This window comes from Galeopterus variegatus, unplaced genomic scaffold (assembly GCF_000696425.1).
Source record: "Galeopterus variegatus unplaced genomic scaffold, G_variegatus-3.0.2 Scaffold1078, whole genome shotgun sequence".
NCBI lineage: Eukaryota > Metazoa > Chordata > Mammalia > Dermoptera > Cynocephalidae > Galeopterus > Galeopterus variegatus.
The window spans coordinates 55,368-81,983 of NW_007727189.1; the positions used below are offsets into that span (position 1 = coordinate 55,368).

General features: G+C 40.4%; 2 protein-coding genes across 2 annotated transcripts in view; one reads left to right on the forward strand and one right to left on the reverse strand.

The window, feature by feature from the left end:
- The window catches only part of ZNF841 (zinc finger protein 841), a 23,934-nt gene extending 12,983 nt beyond the window's left edge, over window positions 1–10,951 (reverse strand). The window contains 4 exon segments of the mRNA XM_008574635.1: window positions 2,560–2,688; window positions 3,144–3,270; window positions 7,715–7,805; window positions 10,900–10,951. Coding sequence (XP_008572857.1) covers window positions 2,560–2,688; window positions 3,144–3,270; window positions 7,715–7,786 — 328 coding nt within the window. The 5' untranslated portion in view covers window positions 7,787–7,805; window positions 10,900–10,951.
- Window positions 10,952–20,117: 9,166 nt separating this feature from the next.
- Window positions 20,118–21,050, forward strand: LOC103592051 (vomeronasal type-1 receptor 4-like). The gene has a single exon (XM_008574640.1). The coding sequence runs from the start codon at window positions 20,121–20,123 to the stop codon at window positions 21,048–21,050; it is 930 nt and encodes a 309-aa protein (XP_008572862.1). The 5' UTR covers window positions 20,118–20,120.
- The last annotated feature ends 5,566 nt before the right edge of the window (window positions 21,051–26,616 follow it).

Sequence of the window (26,616 nt, forward strand, 5' to 3'; positions counted from 1 at the left end):
GGTCAAAAAAAGAAAAAAAAAAAAAAAAAAAAAAAAAGAAAAAGCACTTGATAAAATCCAACATGATAAAAACATTCAACAAATAAGGTATGGAAGGACTATATCTTGACACAACAAAGGCCACATATGACAAACCCACAGCTAATATCATACTGAACAGACAAAAATTGGAGACTTTTCCTCTAAAAACTGGAACAAGACAAAGATGTCCATTTTCCCCACTCTTATTCAACATAGTACTGAAAGTTCTAGCCAGTATAATAAGAGAAAGCAATAAAAGACATTCAAGTCAGAAAGGATAAAGTCAAACTATCCTTACTTGCAAATGACCCGACCATATACATAGAAAACCCTAAAGACTCCACCAAAGAATAACTAGAACTAATAAATGAATTCACTATAGTGGTAGCATACAAAATCAACACACAAAAATCAGTAGCCTTCCTATAGACCAAATGAAACACCTGTAGAAGAAATCAAGAAAGTAATCCCATTCACAACAGCTACCAAAAAATTGAAATAGCTAGCAGTAAATTTAACAAAGGAGGGGAAAGGCCTCTACAATAAAAACTATAAAACACCGAAAAAAATTGAAGAGGACACAAATAATGGAAAAATATCCCATGTTCATGGGTTGGAAGAATTAACATCATCAAAATGTCCTTATTGGGCCAAGCCCATGGCGCACTCGGGAGAGTTCGGTGTTGGGAGCGCGGTGGCGCTCCCGCCGCGGGTTTGGATCCTATATAGGGATGACCGGTGTGTTCACAGCACTCACTGGCTGAGCGCGGTATGGCCGGTCTCAAAAAAAGGACAAAAAAAAAATGTCCTTATTACCCATAGCTATCTATACATTCAACAAAATTCCTATGAAAATACCAATGACATTCTTCATAGACATAGAAAAAAACTACCTTGAAGTTTTTATGGAACCACAAAAGACCTCATATATCTAAACCAATCTTGAACAAAAGGAACAAAGTTGGAAAATATTCCTATTTCAAAATAAACTATAAAGTTATAGTAACCAAAACAGCATGGTAGTGGCATAAAATCAGACATACTGACTAATGGCATAGAATAGAGAGCCCAGAAATAAATGCATACATTTACAGCCAACTAATTTTCAACAAAGTTACCAAAAATATACAATGAGGAAACAACAGCCTCTTCAATAAGTGGTGCTGGGAAAACCAGATATCCACATGCAGAAGATTAAAACTAGACCGTTATCTCTCACCATATACAAAAATCAACTCAAAATGGATCAAAGACCTAAATTTAAGACCCAAAACTCTTAAACTATTAGAAGAAAACATAAGAGAAATGCTACATGAAATGAGAGTAGGCAGTGCTTTTTTGAGCAAGATTACAAAGGCATAGGCAATTAAAGTGAGAATACAAAAATGGGACTACATCAAACTAAAAAGCTTCTGCACAGCAAGGGACACAATCAACAAAGTAAAGAGATAACCTACAGAATGAGAGAAAGTGTTCAAACTACACATCAAACAAGGAGAGAATATCTAGAATATATGTGAAACTCAAACATCTCAACAGCAGAAAAACCCCAAATAATCCAAGTAAAAGAAAGGCAATGGACTTAAATAGACATTTCTCTAAAGATACATATAAGTGGCTGACAGGCACATGAAAAATACTAAACAATACTAATCATCAGGGAAATGCAAATTAAAACCACAGTGAGATATCACCTCACTCCAGTTAGAATGGCTACTGTCAACAAGACAGAAAATAATAAATGCTGGCGAGGATGCAGAGAAAAGGGAATCCTACATTATTAGTGGGAATGTAAATCAGTATAGCCATTGTGGAATGGTTCACAGTACGAGAAATAAAAACAGATCTACCTTATAACCCAGCTGTCAGCTGTCCCACTACTGAGTATATTCCCAAAGGAAATGAAATCAATATAGCAAAAAGACACCTGTTCTTCCAAGAACACAGCAGCACTATTCACAGTAGCCAAGAGATGGAATCAACCTAAATGCCCAACAATGGATGAATGGATAAAAAACTGTGATACATATATATATAAAATGGAATACTATTCAGTTACATATATGTATTTTTTCAGCTATATATATACTCATGTACATATTTATGTATATATAAAAACTGATATCCTATCATTTGTAACAACATTGATGGAATTGGAAACCATCATGTTAAATGAAGTCAGTCAGGCACAGAAAGACAAATAGTGAATGATCTCACTCATGTGGAATCTTAAAAGAAAAAGTGGTTCTCATAGAAGAAGAGAGTAGAATAATGGTTATGGGGGGGGCGGGAAATGGTGGGCTAATGGGTACAAAACTATGCTATCCACCCTAAGTGAATCATTGTGCAGTATATGCTTGTATGTACCCCACAAATATGTACAAGTAAATGTTAAAATATTTGGAATAAAAAAAAAATTGAAAACATATGATTAAAAGGGCAATGTATCCTGTATAACAATGAGCTTTCCCACTTGCAGAGATTTTCCCAAACACTATTTAATGATGCATCTTCCACTGTGCCCATCTGAGCTCTTACCTGTGTTCACAGCTTTGATCCATTCCCACCCTTTAGGTTTTCTTGCTATTTCCACTTTGCTCTCCATACTCCAGGGCTCTTTCCCTTGCTCCAACATGGAGATAACACTCAGGTCAGGAAGAAAGATTCCTGCTTATGAAAAGAAAGGACATAATGTGCTGTGGCTTTTCCAGAATCCCAGCCCTATGATTAGGTAGGAGAGAGGACATTACACATATATCCAGAAAAGTATTTCACATATTCATCTCTTAATTCCCTCTTCCTGAATGCAGACATCTAGCTATCTTCCAAGAATGACAGAATCACAAGACAGGAGTAGAAAACTATGGAACTGGATATTCTGGCACTCTGCCATGAGAATTTATGTACACTTAAGCTCTGGAACCATCACTGCTGTTTAATGAAGGGGGCAGGACATTTGAAGAAAGGTTAAAGTCCAGATGCCAATTTTGGAGCTATTCTGTTCTGAGTCAATATAGCTTTAATGTTAGTGAAGTAGTGCAGGGGCTTGTAAGAGACACACAAGGGGAAATGTGAAGATTCACAAGGGCAGATCCTGACTTCTAGACGGAAGTTATCCTCACCCAGGGAGACTAGGTTCCTGTAGTTCTCCAACATCACGTTCTTATATAAAGCCCTCTGAGCAGAGTCCAGGCATTTCCACTCCTCCTGAGAGAATTCAATGGCCACATCCCTGAATGTCAAAGGACTCTGAAATGAAAAACACATTTCACCGAGGTCCTATGAGGAGAGTTCTTATCTTCACACAAAGAAAAGAAGAGAGTTTTAAGGACTGATATGACATACGTGTTCTCACACATTTGTGTAAACTATTTGTGAGAAAGTTATGTGTCCCTAATTTTGGATTGTTATAAATCAGTTTGGATTTCTCATTTTGTAGATAATAAAAAGAATAGAAAAATAGAAAAATCAACATAGGGTTATCTCCATATAAGTGTCAGATATGATGTTCGACACACCAAGTGATATTCATTATCTAGATGCTCTAGAACATGAGTGTTGTCTTCAGAGATGACAAGGTCCACAGTGGCTTTAAAGAAAGGTGAGAATCTAAAAATGGTAATGATTATCACAATAGCAATGACTAAAGCTTTTGAACACCTTCCCATGTGCTAGGCATTACCCCAAATGTACTAAGCTAAAAACAACACAATAGCCCATGAAAGAAAGATCTGTTCCTGTCTTCCTGAGGAGACAACGGTTTCAAAGACACTCTAAGAAACTCACCTCAGGTCAAAGAACAAAATATGGCAGAATAAGTACCTGAACCTTGAATCTGGGAATTAGAACTGAACCTATAGAAACAAACAGTTAAATAACAGATATAGTATATCCATTTGTGCCACTATAACAAAATGCCACAGACCAGGTAATTTTTGAAGAACAGAAACTAATTTCTCATGGTTCTGCCAGCCGACAAGTCCAAGATCAAGGTGACAGCAGGACTGGTGTGTGGTGAGGACTGCTCTAGGCATCCAAGACGGTGCCTTGTTGCTGTATCATCTAGAGGGGAGGAACGCTGCATCCTCACCTGGAGGAAGGGACAGAAGGGCAAAATGGGGTGAACTCCTTCTGTCAAGACTTTTATAAGGGCATCTAATCCCATTCAAAAAAAACAGAGTCTTCATGATCCAAAGAGCTCCTAAAGACCATACCTCTTAATACTGTTGCACTGGGGACTAAGTATCAATGCAAATTTTATAGGAAACAATATTCAAATCATAGCACTCCACTCCTGTTCATGAAACTCTCAAAGGCTAGGATCACTCTCCTGTGGCTCCACAGATATCGGGTCTAAGGGGTGGGCCCTACTCCCATGGTTCCATTAGTCATTGCCCTACTGGAAACTCTATGTGGTGGCCTTGCCTTTATGGCTTCACTAGGCATTGCCCTCATAGGGACTCTCTGCAGCAAGTGAACCCCTGTGGGATTTCTCTACCTGGACCCACAGGTTCTCCAAAGCAACCTTTGACATTTAGGTAGAGGTAGCCATGCCTCCACTACTTGTGCACTCCATGTGCCTACACGTGAATACCACCAAGCTTTACAGCTTGTGCCCACTAAAGTGGCAGCAAGATACACGTCTGGGCCCAAATGAGCTACAGCTGGCGTGGCCAACAAGCACTGATCCAGAATATGGGGGCAGATGAAGAGGCCACAGGCAGTGAGTCTGGAAGTCCAAAGGGTGCCCCTGGCCCCTCCCTTGAAACCACTCTTCCCTTAACACCGTGGCACTCTGGGCCTGTGATGCACATGGCAGCCTTGAAAATTTCTGAAATGCCTCTGGGGTCATTTTCCCATTATCTTGATTTATGGCAATACATACTGTAATGGATTGAATTATGTTTACCCAAAACTCACTAGAACTTGAATTGTGTCCCCCAAGTTTTATGTATTAGAAACTTAGTCCCCACTGTGCCTGTTAAGAGGGTAGGAAATCCTATTATGGTAATTGGAAGGTGGAGACTTGAGGAGGTGATTGGATTGTAGGACCATGCCATAGTGAATGGATTAAAAATGGTGGTCAGGGGCATGGTTCTGAGGGCTTTAGAAGAGGAGAGTCTCTCTGCTCTCTGCTTCCACCATCTTGCAATGTGAGACCCCTGGGTCACTGTTACCACCACCAGATGGACTTTGGACTTCCCAGGCTCAGAAACTGTAAGCAATATATTTTGTCTTCCTTATAAATCACCCAGTTCCACGTATTTTGTCATAAGCAACAAAAACAGACTAACACACATATTTATGTATATATACATTTCCCAAATCTTTTCCTTCTACTTCCTCTTTAATTATAAATTCCATCTCTAACTCATTTCTCTCTTCTCTCATTTTCCTATAAGTGGTTAAGAGAAGCCATGTAGTACCCTGAACACTGTTGAGAGAGTTCTTTTGCCAAACATCCTAGATCACCACTCCAAAATTCTGCCTTCCACAAGATTCTAGGACTTGGACATAATTCAAATGAAATATCACCTTGTTCCCATTAGGATGACTACTATCTAAAGAACAGAAAATAACAAGTGTTGGTGAGGATCTGGAGAAAGTGGAACACTTATGCATTGTTGGCAGGAATGCAAAATGATGCAGCCATTATGGAAAACAGTATGAACGTTCCTCAAAAAGTTAATAATACCATTATCATAGGATCCAGCAATCCCACTTATGGGTATATATCTAACAGAATTGAAAGCAGGATCTCGAAGAGATATTTGCAAATCCACGTTCATCACAGCATTATTCACAATAGCCAAGAAGTGGAGCAAACCAAGATGTCTGCCTATGACTGAATGGATATATAAAATGTGGCATATATACAAAGGAATATTATTCAGCCTTAAATAAAGAAGGAAATCCTATCACATTCTACAACATGAATCTCATAGATATTATGCAAACAGGAATAAACTAGTCACAAAAGGACAAACTATATGATTCCATTCATATAGAAGTATCTAAAGTGATCAAGATCATACAGACACAAAACAGAAAGAATTTCAACTAAGACTGTAGGGAGGAAAGGGCAAATTAGTGCTTAGTGGGTATAGAGTTTCAGTTTTGTTTTTTTGGTGGTTGGCCAGTGTGGGGATCCAAACCCTTGGCTTTACTGTACAGTTTAAGTTCTGCACAATGAAAAAGTTCTAGAGATCTATTTTACAACACTGTGAATATATCTTACATTACTGAACTATAAACAAACTTTACTGAAAGACATAACAAAGACATGACCAAAGACTGACAAACAATTCTTATTACAAGATGTGCTGACATAAAGACTTTTGTGATGGTAGAAATTCAGAGCCATTAAAACACACAAAAAAATGTGAAATTTCAATAAAATCTGACTGTATCCTATGGAAGGAAAAACCAACATAAGTTTGAAAATAAAAGGAAACTGAAGGAGTCTGCTAAACTATATATGAGCCTATTATGATAAATATAATCCAAAACTTTAAAATCAATCACATATCTGTCACAAGATAGACACAAAAATCCAAATTAAAAAGCAAGGTAAAGACAATTTTAAACAAGAAAACATTATATCTAAAATGAGTATACTATTCTGTAATCATGCAACGAACCAGGCCTTCCAAAGAAAGAGAAAACAAACAAAAAGAGTCATAAAAGAAAGATTTGTTTCACACTAAAAAAAATGTATAACCTAAAAAACACACCAGGGCATATAGAAAGAATTAAACTACACAATAGAAAACAGAACATACATTAGAAGAAAACTGAGCAAAGTATAAAATCTATTTTATATGTACACATCTGCAAAATAAGGAAACCCACTCAGATTCCATAGGAATTGGAAAGTGGAAATAAAAGTGTAGTCATTTTCCTCAGAATTTCAAAATGTAATAAGAATATAGTAGTAAGCTTTGCTTAAATATGGCAGATATCTCATATGATGTTTGTGGGAGAGGGAACCTTTGCAGATGGGGGAAGAAAAAGAATCTTGCCAGACCTAGCAAAATAGGAAACATTCCATCCTTGACTAACAAATTACTTTTTAATTGCCCTATGTAGAGGAACCCTCAGAGATCTGCAGTAAAGGTGGTGAGCTCAAAGGCAGCTGCTGTGGCATTATTTACACCTGTTAAAAATTGTAAAGAACCCTCATGTCTTTATCTAGAGAATGCTCCAATGAAAACAAGCTGTTTCACTTATTTAGCTTCAAATATATTATTAAAACAGACAGAACAGATTTTTCCTTAGGTCTCCTTTTCCAGAATTTACTAGGTATTTGTGCACATAAATACGTGATTTCCACGTGCAGCTTCTCTAACCCTGGTTTACAAAGAGTGACAGTGCATCCAGATGTGGCCCCTAAACATTCCCTGCTGCCCATCAGCACTGACACCACAAGGCCCATACCCCATCTCCAATCTATGTTTGCGAGTGAAGTCCTTCCCAGGACCACGCCCAGTGGAGCCTCTTCCCAACGTCCACCTCACTGGGTCACGGTGAAACAGAATGTTAAGTGGAGATGAGAAGAACTGAGGGAAGCCACAGGTGACTGTGAGCAAGCATGTCAGGCAGGATACTTCAGAGTCTGAGAAGATTAGCAAGTCCGATGCCTACATTTCAGAAAGGAAGGAGAAAGAAGAATCAATCAAGAGTATCAATTTACCTGAGTAGGAGTCATTCTTGACTCCTTTTCTTTTCTCCTCCTCCTCTTCTGGGTTTCTTCCACAGGTAACATGAGTCTTTAGAAGTCAATCCTGAAGGTCAAAAATATGCTGTTTAATGCTTAAATACAACACAACCCCTTCCTGTGCCACAACCCATTTTAAGTAAATATAATTTATTCCTCCATCACATTAAGTTTAAATAATGCAATATCTTCTATATTTTAAATATATGACAATAAGTTCAGCTAAGCCCCAGGATATACAGGCTCAGTCTTATGTGAGATGTAGAGGACTGCATGGGAATGCTTTTAGGGGAATTCGGGAAGTCACTTTTAGACATATATTTTTGGGTACATATATTTTTTAGTATATATATTAGGGTACATATTCAGAGAAAATGAAATTGATATCTCAAAGAGTTATCTGCACCACCACAATCACTGCAGCATTATTCATAAGAACCAAGATGTGGAAATGTCCTACATGCCTGTCGATGGATGAATGTTTTAAAAAAAATGTGGTATATGTAAACAATGGAATATTATTCAGCCATAAAAAGGAAATCCTGCTATTTGTGACAACGTGAATGAACCTGGAGTACATTATGCTAAGTACAATAAGGCAGACACAGAGAGACAAAATACTGTATGATCTCACTTATATATGGAATCTGAAAAAGTCCAACTACTAGCAACAAAGTAGTATGGTGGTTGCCATAGGCTAATGGGTGGGGAAAATGGAGAAAGGTTGCTCAAAGCGGACAAGCTTTCGCTCATAAAATGAAGAAGTTCTGGGGCCAGCCCGGTGGCGCACTGCTACAGTGCGCCGCTTGGGAAGCGCAGCAGCGCTCCCGCCGAGGGTTCGGATCCCATATACAGACCGGCAGCTCACTGGCTGAACGAGGGGTGGTCACAACACTGAGGGTTGCGATCCGTTGCCGGTCATGAAAAAAAGACAAAAAAAAGGAAAAAAAAAAAAAAAAAGAAGAAGTAGTTCTGAGGAAGATAAAGTACAGCATGCTGATCATAGTTAATACTGCACTGTATACTTGAAATTTGCTGAGAATACATCTTAAATGTTCTCATCACATATACAAAGGTAACAATGTGAGGTGATGGATGTGCTAATTAATCAGGCTGTAGTAATCATTTCGCAATGTATACATACATCAAACCATCATGTTGCACTCCTTAAACAGATACAATTTTTATTTCTCAATCATATGTCAATAAAGCTGGAAAACTATAAAAGTTTGAAAGATTTTTTAAAAATCTAAGAAACTATGGGTCAAAGTTTTAAAGAAATGACAATATCTGATATTTAGAAATGATGTGAGCTGATTATAGGATGCCACCAAATCTTATTTCAGAAATTATTAACTATTTACAGAAAAGTAGAAAATGAATCAACTAAAATTTACCTCAAACTTCCAGAGGAACAATGAATCAAATGTGAAGGAATTACAAAGAATAAAGTTCATTACAAAAAAACAACAAGCCTTTAATGTTCCTTTAAAGACATACCTTGTAGTAACAGTCAGTCATTTACTGCCCCATTTCTCCTCTCCCCCATCCTCTACCCTAAACCAAGAAAGAGGGTGACCCACAACTGACTGAATCAAGTCACTGTCTTCTGACAGATAAGGGACTGAAAATGGAAATTATCTTCTAATACAAACAAACACAAAATACACCAGTCTTATAATTTTATAATTCTCATTCTCAACTGCACAATTTAAATAATCCAATTTTAAATTAGATTATAAAGCCATAAGCCAATATATTACAACTATACCATCCATATCTAACGAACTCTCCACTCTTCTGGGTCCCTCCTTTTTCTTCACTACTATGTTTTCCTTCTCTCATTTTGCCTATCTTTTTTGTTTGCTTGCTTTCCTGTGTTTTCCCCCTGGGTTTCTGCTTATGTTGGTTCTTTCTCCTCTCCTGATGTTTCTCCCCTCTATTCTTTCTCTTCCACTTGTTCTGCCCCACTGTTGCTTGTTTCACCTCTTGTTGCTTTCTCCCCAATCTATCTCAAATCTCTATGTATTTCTACCTGTCTTGTGCCCCAAATTTGCTTCCCTTCTGCTCTCCCTCTTATGTTCCTTCCTTCCATGTTACATCTCTTTTGTCCCCTTTCTGGAACCCTCAAATCCCTATGCTTCCTCCCCACTGTTGCTCCCTGCACTTGCCATGTCACCCCCTACCCCGTCTCTCAGTCCCAGCTCGAAGCTGCTCTATCTGCCATGACTACAACTCTTTTTCTCTTCTTCCCTCACAGTCTGCAGTACCTCCCCCTTTATTACCCTCTCTCCTACTGCTGACCAAGGGCCCTTCTCCCTATCTTGCTCCCCTTCATTTCCCTGGAGATGCCCCTTTTCTCTAAATTCCACTATTGGCTTTTCTCCGCCTGCTGCTTTCCCGGCGTGTTCTCTTTCATCTTAGTGTCTGTATGTAAGTCCCTAAATCATCCTCCACTTTGCCATCTGTTTATGGTTCTCCCCCATTCTTCTTTTCTCTTCAGTTTTTCTATTTCTCTCCGTCGCGCTCTCTCTCCCACACATTCAGGAGGGAGATGGAATAAGATGTCCGTCTTCCGGAAGAGCACATTTTCCAGCGCGGTGGAATTTGGAATGGAAGAACACTGGACGTCACAAGACAGGCCCAAGTCACCTCCCCCAACGCAAGGTCAGGGGAAGGGGTGACTGTGAAGTGGAGGCCTGGGGAGGACACGAGGTGCTGGGGTGTGGTTTCTCAGCAGAGTGCGGGTCTGCAGAATCCCCGCACCGGGGAGAGGAAGCGAATCTTCCCGGAGCAGGGGGGGGTGGGGGACACTGCGCTCCAGGGGCAGAAAAGGGCGAGGGGTGGGGGGCCGAAATGGCCTGAATCCACTCCGCGGGTGAGGGCTTCACAAGACGCGGGGTGGGTAGAGAAGTCAGTAAAAAGTTTTAAGCAGGGAAACGACCTGAAAGGCGGGTCTATGTGATTCTAAGGGAGGAAAGCCAAGGGGACAGGGACCAGCCTCAGAGCGACTTCCCGGATTCACACGGCGAGGTCTGAGTTCACTTGGGGTGAACGGGCCGGTGCGGGGATGGTAAGGTCTGTAGCTACCCCCACATCCCGGGGATGGAAGCGCCGGGGGCTGCAAAGCACAGGTGTTATCCAGCTAGAGGGAAACTCACGCGCTACGGTGCGACCTTCGCTGCGGGTGACCTGCTTCCGGGTATGAAGGGAAGTGCGTGCCCCGGAAGAGGTTGGGCTTGGGCGGGCACCGTGGGAGGGCGGGCTTGGGGCGGGGGCGGGGTCAACAGGCAGGGGGCGTGGCCTGCTCTTCACTCGGCCTGTCGCCTAGCGGGTCTTTGCTTTAAGGTTTTTAATATTTGCGTCTATTTCCTGTAATGTGGAGCAGCGTTGCTTTGTGCTATTTTAAATTCACGTTTCAAAATGGAAGGTGAAAGCTTAAAGTTGTGGTCCGCTTATGTTGGAAACTAAGATTTTTTCTCTTTTTTTTGGCGGCTGGCTCTTTGGGGCATCGGAATCCTTGTCCTTAGCGTTATCAGCACTACGCCCCAACCAAGCGAACTAATTGGCCAGCCTGGAAACTAGGATATTTTCTTCTTAACAAGTTGAAGCAATTTAGTCAAAAGCTCTTTTTACAAGACTCTAGTCTTGCCAGTGAGGCTGAAGCTACTCACCGGTCAGGGAACTCGGATGTGGGTGAGGACTGTTGTGGGGCGGTGATTGGATCCGGGAACCTGAAAGACACTATGCCAAACAAAATAAGCCAGACACTGAAAGACAAATACTGCGTGATCTCATCAACATGTGCAATCTAGAAAAGTCGAACTCGTAGTAAGAGAGTGTAGAAGGGTGGTTACCACCGGTGGGGATGCGGGGAAAGAGGAGGTGTTGGTAAAAGAATCCAAACTTGCGGTTTTAAGATGAGTTCTGGAGACCTAATGTACAGCATGGTGACTATAGTTAAAAATAGTTACTGTCTAGGGCTGGCCAGTGGCTCACTCGGGAGAATACGGTGCTGATAACACCAAGGCCCCGGGTTCGGATCCCGTATAGGGATGGCCGGTTGGCTCGCTGGCTGAGCGTGGTGCTGACAACACCAAGTCAAAGGTTAAGATACCCTTACCGGTCATCTTAAAAAAAAAAAAAAAAAAAAAGTTACTGTCTATTTGAAATTTGCTAAAAGTAAGTCATACATCACAACAAAAAAATTTTTTAAAAGGTAACTTTTTGAAGTGATGCGTACGTTAATTAACTTGATTCTGGTAATCATTTCACCATGTTCACTTATATCAAAACATCACGTTGTACACCTTGAATATATGCAATTATACCTCACTAAAGCTGGAAAAAAAAAAAAAGATTTCACATGAATAACCTAACTCTACACCTTAAGGAACTAGACAAAATATAGTAAACCAAAAGCTAGCATGAGGAAGGAAATAGGAAAGATTAGAATAGTGATGAATAAAAGTAAAAATATTAAAAATAGAAAAAATCTGTGAAACCAAAACTTTGTTCTTAGAAAAGATCAAAAAAATCAACAATTTTCTACTCTAACAATAACAACAATAAAAACAGAAGACTCAAATTATTATAATATTCACAAATGAAAGTTAGAATTTTACTACCAAACTTACAGAAATAAAAACTATAAGAGGTTATGTTGAACAATTGTACACCGATGATTAGATATTAGATATCCTAGGTGAAATAAACAATTCCTACAAGCACATACTACAAAAAACTGCCTCAAGAATAAATAGAAAATCTGAAGAGACTGTCATAGCAAGCAAAAACATTGAATGCGTAATCAAAAAACTTTCATCAATGAAAGGCCGAGGATCAGATGGGTTCACTGCTCCAGTTGTAGCTGGACCTGTGGGCTTGGGGTTGCTACCTGTTAGATGAGTCCTGAAAGCCTCATGCTTTGCTCCTAATACTTGGCACGCACCCAGGTACCTGCACACTCTTCCACTGGTAGAACCAGACTCTGCAGCTGAGAATTGCTCCCAGCAGCTATTGTTCTACTGGAAATCCCCTCTCTCCACATCCACACCTGCTTCCAAAGGTCCCCTAGCACATCACAGCCTCTCCCAGATCCAGAATCTACTGCTACAGCCTGGTCCCTCTTTCACCCTGGGTCCCTGGACCATGTCTAGATCCTGTTTCTACCCAAGCCCATGGACCTAAACTCAAATTTCAGTTCTACCTGGAACCACAATCTTTAGCACAGTCCTTATACCAACCTGCATTATCTGCCTTATGGATCCTGGATCCCCTTCAATTCCACCTCTTCCTTCCAGTACAAACTCTAGTGCATGAGCACATGCAGGGTGCCTGGGGGCATTCCCTAGAGTGTCCTGCAGCTAGGGTAAATCTCAGCCCACACTCATCCACAGGCGTGTGCGTGTGCAGGGAGGCCGTCCTAGGCCCTGTCCGCCTGCCAAGACTCGCCTTTCCCATGCCCCAGCAACAAATGCTCGTGTTTGCACACAGGTTGCCTGGGAATGCCTGCTCCTACTGAAATCTGCACTGGCAACTGCAGACCCTGCATCCTTTCATGTGGTCCTTAGACTTTTGCTATAGCAGCCCTCTCTCCTCAAAAGCACCATCTGTCCACATTCCCTTCTTTTCTGGACCATATGCTAAATGTCAGAAACCAGCAGTATTTGTGTGGAGAGATGTGGTTGTGAGTAAAGAGCTTGGGTGTACTGATGCTTCCCTTCTGTAGCTTAGCATTAATGAAAGAGCAATGGGCTTGGAGGGGATGCTGTTGAAAGAGGGGTTGTATTCATCCATTTCTATTGCTTAGAGTACATGAAACTGGGTAATTTATAAGCAAATGAAATTTATTTCTTATAGTTTTGGAGGCCGAGAATTCCAAGGTCCAGGGAATACATCTGGTGAGGGTCTCTCTTCTGTACAGAGACTCTCTAGAACAACACAGAGTATCACATGGCCAAATCAGCTGAGCAAGAGAGGGCTAACCACCTCACTTGCCCTCCTTATCAAGCCATCAGAGCAATCCCATTACTCCACGAATGAATAAATCTGCTCAGAGGGCACAGTCCTGACTAATCATCTCTTAAAGGCCCCACCTTTCAAATACCATGATCAGATTTCCTATCCTCTTAGCACTGTTACAATCCCCTTGAGCACTGGGACTCAAGCTTCAATGAGTTTTGGGGGTATATTCAGTCCACAGCAGGGATCCTGGGAGAGAAGCATCAGCACCACCAGGGACCATATTAAAAGTGCAAACCCATGGTATCTTAGAGTGTGGAATCTGTTTCAAAAAGATCCCCAGGTGCTTTGAATGCACATTACAGTTCAGAAGCAATGTTTAGCTAAGTGGTCCTCAACACTGGCTTCCCACTTAGGGTCACCTGGAGAATTTTAAGAAACACCATCACCTGTGTCGTCCTATCTCTCCCCATCCCTATTCTGTTGGTTGGTCTGGGATAGGGACCAGCCTCAAAGTTGTTTTAATTAAATGTTCCCAGGGAATTCCAAGGTTCATAACCAAGCATTCAGGACATATTCCTGAAGGTTGACCACTGGATCTGTTTCATTGGGAGGTAACGGGTCTGCACTGCATAGATTTTGTAGGAGAGTCTCAGTTCAGCACATCCCCAATGCTGTGGCAGAACTGGTAGGTGTTTCTAGGAGTCAAATCCCCCGAAGACAGGGAAGGATAAACTCATATTATGATCTCCAGATCACAGCTCTTTGTCTAAATCCCTTCTGTGGCAAAGGACAAGGAAGGGCAGCCTTTTCTGTGTTCCTAGATTCTTCTGTCTGTGGGTAAAGAGGTGGCTAAGAAAGTTGTATTAGTTAGCTAGGGCAGCTATAACAAAGTACCACAAACTTAGTGCCTTAAATAACAGAAATTTGTTGTCTCACAGTTCTGGAGGCTAGAAGTCGAGATTAAGGTGTCAGCAGGCCATGCACTCACTAAAGGTCATATGGGAGGATCTGTTCCAGGTTGTTCTTCCAGCTTCTAGTTCCTTGTCTTGTAGCAGCATAATTCCAATCTGCCTCTGAGATATTAGCCAAAAACAGAATATAATGTACAAGTGTGTGTGAGTGTGTGTGTGTGTAGTGCAATTACAGATATAATTTTAGATATATTCTCAAATTGCGAAAGGAGAATACACATTAAATGGTGAAAATTTTTACATCTGGAGATCAAAATAGTATTGGTTGTGAGAAATTAATGAAGACTTTGACTTTGTTGTATTGTTTAAATATTTTGCAATTAAATTTGTTTCTATGCATATTACTTTTATATATATATTTTTTAACTGTGTCTTTTATTTATTTAGGTGGCTGGCTGGCACAGGAATCTGGGGATCTGAGTCCCTTGACCTCGGTGTTACAACACTGTCCTCTAACCAACTGAGCCAACCTGCCAACCTACTTTTTTATTTCCAACACAACATCTTGTCACAAACTTAGAAGTTTAACAAGACATGCATTTATTTTCTTTCATTTCTTAGTTCAAAAATCAGGGCTGACTTGGCTGGGTACTCTGAGAAGGCTGTCACAAGCTGAAATCAAAGTTTCAGCCAGCCTGTGCTCTATTCTGGACACTTAGGGGAAGAATTCACTCCAGGATCTTTTAGGTATTTTTATTTTAGTCTTGGGGCATAAAAGTTCTTTATTGCATAAAAATCCTTCATACATAAGAAAACCTTTCAAATAGATGGACTGGCACATCTTTCCAACACTAAACACTGGATACCAGTCAACAGCCTCTCCTCCCACACTCACCATGGTCACATTCTCTACGTGGTTTCCAATAGGAAAGCTGTTGTGTGGTTCAACTAAAATTTTAATTACTGTCCTCTACTGTAAATTCAATTTAAGAGGTTTTGGGGGGCATTATTAGAAATCATACATGACTGTTGTTATTTGACCATAAATGAAAGAATCAGTGAAAGAGGGAATTAATTAGTGGCCTCTGATCTGCCCCCTGCCACCTCCATCACCCCTAGCCCAATCCTTCCTCTCACTCCAATTCAATCTCTCTTGCTACATCCTTTATCCCTCCACCCTGTAAACTCTAGACATCCACTCTCAGACCTCCATGTAACCCTTCAAGCCTTCTACTGCCTCTCACCTCTATTCTGTGATATACGTGATCTCTATCCCTGTGTGACCCCTATTCTGGAAACCTCAGTTCGACCTCCTCACCTTCAGTCAGTCCTGTAAATTCCATCATCTGTATCCCCTTCCTCTTGCCCTGTTTCTATTCTCAATTCTGATAGCTCAGCCCATTCCCCATGTCCTCCTCTATGTCTCAAACCCTCAAACTCCCTGACTTCACCTTTCAAGCATCCTCATCTCCCCCATAAAACCACTGCATGTCCTGCACCCATGACCTCCAGCCCTATAATCCCTGACTCTTTCTCATGGGCTCTTTGGCTCTCTCACACCCACTGTCCTCCATGGCTCCCTCATTGCCCTGTGCCTGTTTTGCTTCCTTGCATCCCCTTTACCTCCCCCAGGCTCCACCTGCTTATCCCACATTCTGTACTTACCCTGGACCGTCCTCATCTTCAAAGATTGGCCTGCCCTATCTGTACTCACCTTCCCTCCATACCATGCTTTTGAACCCCTCTCCTGCACCGACCTTTACCCACATTTGCCCATTAACTTCCCATTCTCATTAGTGTTGTTGTTCCCTGCACCCCTTATCATTCCACATCTCAATATGCTCAATACCTCAAATTCCCTTGTTTCATTGCATCTTAAAGCTGGTATTGCACTTTAATATCTAAGCAACATTTCATACCCTTTACCTTTTATCCCTCTGCCCTCTCTCTTCCCCTGTACTCTCCAGCCTCATGGCTCCCAGCTCTCCACAAGACCATGTTATAGTCTCATGTCCTCCTTCTCCTGTGGCCTCTTTTATTTTACTTTATCGCACACCCATATACTGTCACTGTCCCAAACACTACAACATTCCCACCACGATGCCCACCTAGGAGGCAATGCTTATAGCACTTTTTAAGTGCTGGGTATTATGAATATTGCCTTTGTGGGTTGCTGCAAGGTTAGAAGGATTATAAAATGTGGAAAGGCTGCCTTACCAAGCATCTTGTATTCTGGAGATATGACTATGCTTCTGTTTAAGAACATGTTATCAACATATGCACATATGAGCATTCTTTTAGGAAAGAGGGTAACTGAGATATTGTGTGAGTGTGTATCCTTATGAGTATTTATAATTATCAGTATAAGTTTGTATGTGGTGAGTGCACGAATGTTTGTGAAGGTGTGACCAGAATTGTGTGAGTACATGAGTGATCATGTATGTGTACATGTGCATGAGGGTACGTGACTGTATATTTTAGTGTGTGAGTGTGCATGCATGTGTGTGTGTAGCGGGGGTAGTGTGGTTCTTGGTCCACTGTTATTGCTCTAACGCTAATTTGATAATTGGGGGTGGTTGGTAAGTGAGCCTGGATTAAAGTGTTTGTTTGTAGGAAAACTAAAGAATTAAATTTAATTCCTAGTTTATATTTCTTAATTAATTCCCAAAACAGTATTGCTCATTACTGAAAATTCAGGAAAAAAAAAGTGTGGAGTGTGTTGACCATTCTATGATCTTAAATTAAATAAGTAGCATTGGCTTATCTGATAGTTAAAAAAATGATAAAATCTGCCTGTCAAACCATCTGATCCAGGTTCTTTATTTATGAGGGATAGTATTAGAAACATTTCTCTTTCTTCTATGGGTATTTTTCTGCTTCTACTTTTTAACACTAATGGGGTTGATATTGGTAAAATCGACTTCCCTACAAATGTTCCATATTAGTTGATACTGAGTTGTGCAAATGAGTCCAATGATATCTAAAGTAAACTCTTGGCATCTCGTTCATTCTTACTCGCACTTAAAAAAAATTCTTCTGAGATGTTTGTGTCACTCAATTTTTTGCTGATAACTTGATGGTGCAGCTCAGGGGTGTGAAGATGAGGAAAGATTTCACTTTTGGGGAGAAGTCCTCAGCAAAGCAGAACATCCAGTGAGTCAATGCACTTTGCCAGTCTCTCATGTATCACACCTCAGCATTTCCTGCTCTCCCTCATGTGAGACTCTGTCTGACTCCTGGGGTCATGAAAAAGAAAGAGTCTGTCAGAAGTACTCTGTAGTCTCTTAAGAGATGCTAACTAGAAACTTGTAATTGCTCTTGGTAATTAGCAACGGAGGAAAAAGTTTTCAGAAACATTTTCATGTCCCCAGCCTGCCCTCCCACTGATGCTTCAGGTGAAATGATAATTGCAGTTCTTAGGGGAGATGAGGTCACAGAACCACAGACCCATATCTCGGAGTCTAGCTGCCCTCTCCCAAACCTGAACTGGCTGCCTTGACATCCACTCTGAGCCCACCATCCAGGCTGCAGGAAGAAGCTGGTGGGTATTCTGTATTTTGGTCTGAGAGTTAGAATCTGTAAGGGAAGGAGGCATGTCAGAAGTCTGGGTAAAAAGTCATATTGGAAAAAGTGATTCTTCTGGATTTGAGCTTGGCCCAGTGCCAAAGCCATACAGGAAGAAGTAATTCTGAGTCATGAACTGAGCTAGTGAGGAGAGATGGGTTCCTAGATCCAATACCCGTCTCTGATGGCTCCTAGTAGAGTGTGATCCACAATGACAGTGATTGTTGGTGTTTAATCCAAGTAATAAGGAAACCAGATTTTTGATGTGCACAGGACTGTAGTTCTGAAATCAATCCGCTGTTCAGCCTACATGACAGCAGTCACAGGCAAAATTTTCAAGTTTACTAAAGGGGTGCTGATGATATGTCCATTCTTGTAACAAAGAGTAGGATAAATCTACAAGACTCCTCTCATCCTGTACAGAAATGGTGGGACTGATAGAAGCTGCTGGAATTAAATGTTTTCTCAGTCTCCATGTATGTAAAGTGTTAAGTGGATTCAATTACTGTGTCTATTGATTATGAGAAACTTTTCTCTCTTAAAGTTAGGGAAGCAGCATTTAAGGAAAACTTTATAATGATCAGTTTCAGAGACTATCTGAAAGTCTCAAATGTATCTTGCAAAATGAGGGTCCCTCAAAAAGTTAACAGAAAGATTTGTACTTTCTTTTAATTCAGTTTTTCCATGAAGATTTCGAAGTATCCTCATATTTCCCAAGCTTTAAAATATAATATCAATCCAAATATTTATTTTAATTTATAGTGTACAATATTTTGCCCTAATATTCTATTTTGCCCATGTGTCATATATTTTACTATTTCTCACAAATAGTTCCTTATTGGTAATAACTTTATTTAATTCAGGTATTAATAAATGAGATAAGTATCCGATTTGAAGCAAGCGATAATTTTATTTCTAATATATACTACTTTATCAGACATCAGTGTTTCATGTCCCATACTTCCTGCGATTTGCACTACTGTGTTTTTGTTCCTGGGATAAAAGCAATTGAGTATTTTTGTTGCCATCCTAATATCAACCCATTCCTACATTGAGTAAATCCATCCTCCTTCTCAAGGGACAAGTACCTGTAGTATTATGCAATCTGTGCACCACATCTTACTAGAATGTGTAAAGCTTCACTTAGAATTTACATTGGCCTATTGAGTAAATTCTTATAAATAAGTGGAAACTTGTTACTACCAACATTATAAAACAAAATAGCAGCAATAAAATAAAATGACAAGGTGCAAAATCAAAATGAAATGTATAGATCTGGCGTGTTTGACGAACATAGCTAAGTAGCTTCTTAGTATTCCATGGATTAAATACAGTATTACTGTTAGCAGCACAGCCTGGTTATAATCCCCCCTCTGCCTGTACCAGGGTGTAGATTTGACCTCTCTGATCCTAGTTTCTCCTAAGGTTTATAAGGAAAGTAATAGTAGTGCTTCCTTCTTAAATGTGTGAGGAGTAAAGAAGTCACCACCTATGTGGCCTTCATAGCTATGATTTGTACATTGCAAGTGTTCTTTAAAGATTATACATTCAAGGGCCAGCCCGCGGCTCACTTGAGAGAGCGTGGTGCTGACAACACCAAGTCAGGGGTTGAGATCCCCTTACCGGTCATTTTTAAAAAAAAAAAAAAAAAAAAAAAGGTTATACATTCAATGTATGGAAGCCTCTAAATGATGAAAAAACTGTAAGTATTTTTTTTTCTACACAAGAACTGTATTTGTTGTCTTTTTTCTTTTTTTGGCGTCCGGCCCAGTGTTATAACACTGCAGTCTAACGAACTGAGTTAACTGGCCAGCCCTCTACATAAGGACTGTTGTCAAGTGGAGAATACTGGATTTCAGTTGACGTGATATGTGTAGCCCACACATCTGTTCCCATGCAGGATCCTGTAGCTCAGAAGACAAATAGTGGAAACTAACAGGATGGCCACCAGGAATGTGGCAATAGGAATGATCTTCTTGTCACAGACTGCATTTGGAATCCTGGGAAATTTCTCTCTTTTTTATCATTATCTCTTCCTTTATTTCACTGGGCACAGGTTAAGGACCACAGACTTGATCGTGGCAAACCTGCTTGTAGCAAACTCTTTTGTCATTTTGTCTAGAGGAATCCCCCATGCAATGGTATCTTTTGGATGGCAACATGTCTTTAATGATCATGAATGCAAGTTCATTTCCTACGTGCACAGACTGGGCAGAGGTGTGTCCATTGGCAGCACCTGCCTCTTGAGTGTCTTTTGGGCCATGGTTATCAGTCCCAGGAACTCCAGGTTTGCAGAGCTCAAAGTGAAAGTTCCCAAGTTTATTGGCCCCTCTATTTTCCTGTGCTGGATCCTGCAAATGCTAATAAATGCCATTTTTCCTATATACATGACTGGGAAATTGAGCAACAAAAACATCACAAACACAAAATATTTTCAATACTGTTCTTCTGTTCGTCATGATAAAACCACAGAGTCACTGCATGCAGTGTGGCTGTCATTCCTTGATGTTTTCTGTTTGGGGCTCATGCTCTGGGCCAGCAGCTCCATGGTTTTGGTCCTGCACAGGCATAAGCAGCGGGTGCAACACATTCACAGGAACAACGTCTCTCCCAGGTCCTCCCCCGAGTCCAGAGCTACCAAGACCGTCCTTCTCCTGGTGAGCACCTTTGTCTTCTTTTACAGCCTCGCCTGCATCTTTCAAGTTTGTCTGGCTCTTATTAATAAACCCAGCTGGTTCCTGATGAATAGCACCTCAATAGTCGATGGATGTTTCCCAGCTGTCAGCCCCTTTCTGCTCCTGAGCCATGACTCCAGTAATTTTAGGCTCTGCTTTGCCTGGATAAGCAATAGAAAATCCCCTAATGATTGAGGAACATGTAAATTTTGTGATTTTGCACATTGTTCAGTTGTTTGCTTACTTTTTCCCCACAGAATTGTATGTAACACTCATATCACAAGGTATTCGTGCACACTTACGTGCATGCACATACACACATTTATACATAATTGGTGTGCATTATGTGTATACATATCTACCAGATTATTATTGCTATCCATCAAGCAAAAATACTGGGAAATTGTACATAGGATATGTAAAATTTAGAGTTTCATATAATATTAATTATAACAATGACAACCTGTTTAACCAAAGTTCATTTTATCTGATATATAACTAGGCATTCTAGTTGATTAGCTGGTTAAAATACATGGAATATATTTTTTATTTATCTACTTTGATTCTTATGTCTTAGCTATATCTGTTGAGAAAATATCCAAATGAATAGAGTAGTGCAGCAATATTTGGCCTTAACAAGAGTAATTAGAGGGATGGCCAGTTAGCTCAGTTGGTTAGAGAGTGGTGCTGATAACACCAAGGTCCAGGGTTCAATCCCTGTACCAGCCAGCTGCTCCCCCAAAAGAAAAAAAAATTCAAAGAGAAAGAGTAATTAGTCTTTTTTGTTTAATATAATAATGACCATATTGGGCAAGCATTTATTAACGTATTGTGTGATCTTCCTGACATCTGTTCTATTTTCTTATCTTTCTGTGTTGATTTTTTTCTGTGTTAATTTATTTTACCCCTGTTTTTTGGGTGCTGTGTAATCACTAATGCTTAGGTTTCAACCTAGAAATCTCTGTGTACTGTTAAAAACTAATCACAATATAAAGTTATTGAATACCTTAACTCTCCACATAAACAATAAGGACATTGCATACTAATGCATTTACCTTCTTATAACTTACTTTCTAATTGCTGATGTGTATTTTAAAAGAATTTTATGCACAGGTCCTGAATACACTGCTCGACCAAATTCCACAGACTGGACACATCCGTGTATGCCTATTCTATGTCAAAAAACAGATCATTGTCCGCCTCCCAGATGCTTCCTTGTGCCCCTCCCCGTCACTATCCCCAAGAATGACCACTATTGTGACATTTAACAGCATAGATCACTTTCACCTCCTTTGTACTTTACATAAATGGAAAAATTAAGCATGAGCTCATTTGTATTTAACTTTTAAATTTTGATATGTTTGTGAATTTTGCATGTTTTTGTGTGTATATCAAACAATTTAATCCTTCATCTATTTTAGCACATGTGAGTGGTTTTCAATTTGAGGCTGTCATGAATTGCACTGGTATGTAAGTTCTGTTTTCATAAAACGTGTGAATTTCTGTTGGGTATATATGTACTAGCAGAATTGCTGTCATAGGATTACATCTATTCAGCTTTAGGAGATACTACCCACCAGCTTTACAAAGTGTTTCATTGAATTTCACACCAAAAAGAAGCTCTTAATTTTAATACAGTATCATTTGTGATGTCCTTCTTTAGGTTTAATATTTTCTGTTAAAAAGTCTTTTGCTGGGCCGGCCCGGTGGCGCACTGCTATAGTGCGCCGCTTGGGAAGCGCGGCGGCGCCCCCGCGGAGGGTTTGGATACCACCTAAAGACTGGCCGCGGCCTTGCTTGAGCAACGGGGGGGGGAACAACGCGGGTGGTTGCTCTCCCGTAGCCGGTCCCGGTCCGGTACGGGTGCGACACTGAGGGTTGCGATCCGTTGCCGGTCACGAAAAAAGACAAAAAAAAAAAAAAAAAGTCTTTTGCTAAATAATATTATAATATATACCTGAATTCAAAATTAATTTATTACCTTTGTTTCTTCTTCTTCTTTTTTTTTTTTTTTTGTCCTTTTTGAGACTGGCTGCACTGCGCTCAGCCAGTGAGCGCTGTGGGTGCACCGGTCATCCCTATATAGGACCCGAACCCGCGGTGGGAGTGCTGCTGCGCTCCCAGCGCCGCACTCTCCCGAGTGCGCCACAGGCTCGGCCTCTCCTTTGTTTCTTCTAAAAACTTCCTTTTATACCTTTAAAATTTAAATCACCAAGGCAATCAGAATCAGTTTGTTGTGTGGATAGTGATTTAAGTCTTTTTTTTTTTTTGAGTGAATAAACTTCGATTTATTCTGAAAATGTTGTATTTGACTTTCTTTTTATTTGCTCTTACCTGTCGTTGCCTCACCCAGGCTAACCTCACTTGCCCTCAGAGCTGACTTTTCTAAGTCTCCTAGTCATTCTGTGTCTTGCCTCTTTCAGTCTTTACAACCCCATTGTGTTACACAATCAAGGTTAGTCTTGGTGTCAAATTCTTCAATGGGAGGGGGTTCTGGGAAGCTGGTGAGGTAGGAAAGACCAGGATCCTTCTTCCTAATTAGGCAGCAACTGCACTAGCAGAATCTGTCTGATGTAAATATTTTTCAGCTCTTGAGTATATTGAAGGCTTGCATCTTCCAGGGAAAAGCTTGGGCAGTAAATTGTGGATCATTTCACATCTATCCATTTCTCACACCCCAAACTCATAATAGGCAGTGGTACATGTGCTTCTGGAAAAGCTAACTTTATTATTCTCAGTTTCAGAGACTATCTGTCAGATTAAAGTGTGTCTTATAATATTTCTTGTGCTTTAAAATACAATACTACACCAAGGTCAAGGGTTTGGATCCCCTTATTTGTCCAGCTACTCCTCCCCCAAATATATTATACCAATCTAAAAATGTCTTTTAACTTATACAATACAGAAGATTTTTTGCCCTAACATTCTATTTTGCATGTGTCTTATATTTTACTCTATCTCAAAAATAGTGCCTTATTGCTAATAATTGTATTTAACTCAGATAGTAATCAATAGATAAGTGATATGGGTTCAACATGTCCCTAAAATTCCATGTATTAGAAACTTAATCCCCACTATAACCATGTTAAGAGGTATGAAATCCTATTACGGTAATTGAAAGAGGTGATTAGATTGTGAGCACTGCATCCTTGTAAATGAATTGATGCATTCATGGAGCAATGGGTATGTTTCTGATGGCTTTGAAAAGAGAGCTACTGAGAAGCTTAGTCCCTCTCTTGCTCAGCCATTTTGCCATGTGATACCCTGCACTTCTGTAGGGCCACCATCAAGAACAAGGACCTTACCAGGTGTGTTCCCTGGACTTTGGACTTCTCAACTTCCGAAAGTGTAAGCAATAAATATTGTTTCTTTATAAATTACACAGTTTCAAGTATTCTGTTATAAGCAACAGAAATGGACTAAAACAATAAGTATATGATTTGAAATTAGTAATAATTTAATTGCTACCATATACTATTTTATCAGACAACAGTGTTTCATGTGCCACAGTTCCTGTGATTTCTGCCACTGTACGTTTGTTCCTGGGGTAAAAGCAAATGAGTCTTTATGCTTCCATCCTAATATCAAGCCATTCATTGATGAAATCTACCTTGTCATGGGGCAGGTCCCTGTTAGTATTATATTGCAATTGGTGCATCTACGTTTTCTAGGATCCCTAAAGCTTCATTCAGAATTTGCATTGTCATGTAGTTTTTTATGAACTTGTTACTAACAAAATTATGAAATAAAATAGCAATATAATAAAATGACAAGGTGCAGAATGAAAGCTATATTTAGATCTGGTTTGCATGAAGAGCACCACTAAATACCTTTTTATTATACCATGGATGAAATACAGTATTTTTGATAGCAGCACAACCTGCTTTAAAATCCCATGCGGCCCCCCTACTTATTAATTTAGACAAAACACTTGACCTCTCTGTGCCTTTGTTCTCCTCATCCTCATAAGGAAATTGATAGTACTGCATGACTCATACAACTCTTGGAAGCCTCTAAATGATAGAAATCCTTAAAGTAATTATTTCTACATGAAAAGTTTTGGTAAGTGGACAATACCGGATTCAGTTGACATGATAAATGTAGCCACTACCTCATATTTCCATGCAGGATCTTCCAGCTCAGAAGACAAATATCAGTCACTGAGAACTAACAGGATGGCTGCCAGGGATTTGGCAATAGGAATGATATTCCTGTCAAAGACTGTATTTGGATTCTGGGAAATTTTTCTCTTCTTTACCAATATCTCTTCCTTTCCTCCACTGAGTACTGGTTAAGGACCACAGATTTGTTTCTCAACACCCTCATATAGCCAATTTCTAAATCATTTTTCTCTACTGGAATCCTCTAGAGGATGTTGTTTTTTGATGGCAATATGTCCTCAATGATTATAACTGTAGATTTTTTTCCTATATGCACAGAGAGGGCAGGGGTGTGTCCATTGGCAGCACCTGCCTCTTAAGTATCTTCCAGGCCATTATGATATGTCCCAGGTGAGCAAAGCTCAAAGCTAAAGTTCCAAGTACATTGGACCCTCTACTTTCCTCTGCTGGATCATGCACATGCTCATGAATGTCTTTTTTTCTACACGCGACTGGAAATTAAGCAACAAAAACATCACAAATGCTTGGATCGTGTTTGATGTTCATCATAACAAAAACAGAGACTCATTGTATGCAGCATTGCTCTCATTCCCCAATGCGTTGTCTGGGACTCATGCTCAGGGCCAGCAGCTTTGTGGATTTCATCCTCTATAAGCACAAAGCAGCGGGTATGACACATTCACAGGATCAGTATCTCCCCCAGATCCTCCCCTGAGTGTAGAGCTATCAAAACCATTCTTCCCCTTGTGAGCACCTTTCTCCATTTTTACACACTCTCCTACACATTTCAAGTTTCTTCATTTCTTTTTAATAATGGCAACTGGTTCCTTTTGAATACCACTCCCGTAATTTCCGTTTGTTTTCCAACCATCAGCCGCCTTGTTCTCCTGAACCATGACTCCAGTGCATCTGAGATAGGAGGTGCTCAGTTTCCCTGGATTCAGGTTTCAAGGCACACCTCTGGGTTTCAAGCCACTCCCCAAGGTCTCAGGCCCCTCCTGTAGACCGTACCTTAGAGGAGAGTTACAGTTGCTTGTTGGATGTATTTTTTGCAACAACATGGGGAAATTGAGACTGCAAGGGGCAGACTTATACAAATCAAGGGGCTGGGCAATCTCAGTAGAGAAGGATTATGTAACCCTACTAGCTGAGTATGCTCAGTAAAGTGGAATTTATCCTTTGAACGATTTTCTTTTTTGTCCTTTTTTGAGACCGGCCGCACCGCGCTCAGCCAGTGAGCGCACTGGTCATCCCTATATAGGATCCGAACCCATGGCGGGAGTGCTGCTGCGCTCCCAGCGCCGCACTCTCCCGAGTGAGCCACGGGCTCCGTGAACGATTTTCTAAGAGCACAGAATATTCTTGACTGTGTCTTGTTCACGTGATAGAATTTGACCAATGAACATGCCCTAAAAGGAGACCAACTAAGCACGTGAAAGACTATTTTATATAATAGGGAACCACTCCCTTGTGAATATTCATTAGATAGCATGAATATGTATTAGACAGCAAAACTATAAAAGTTGAATCCCAGCAGAAGGAAGGTTGTTGCCCACTTTCCCACAGCCAACCTGCACTTTGCCAGCTGAGGTGTGTATGCTTTACTTTTGTGTTGAGATTACTTTCAGCAAGTGGCTGCT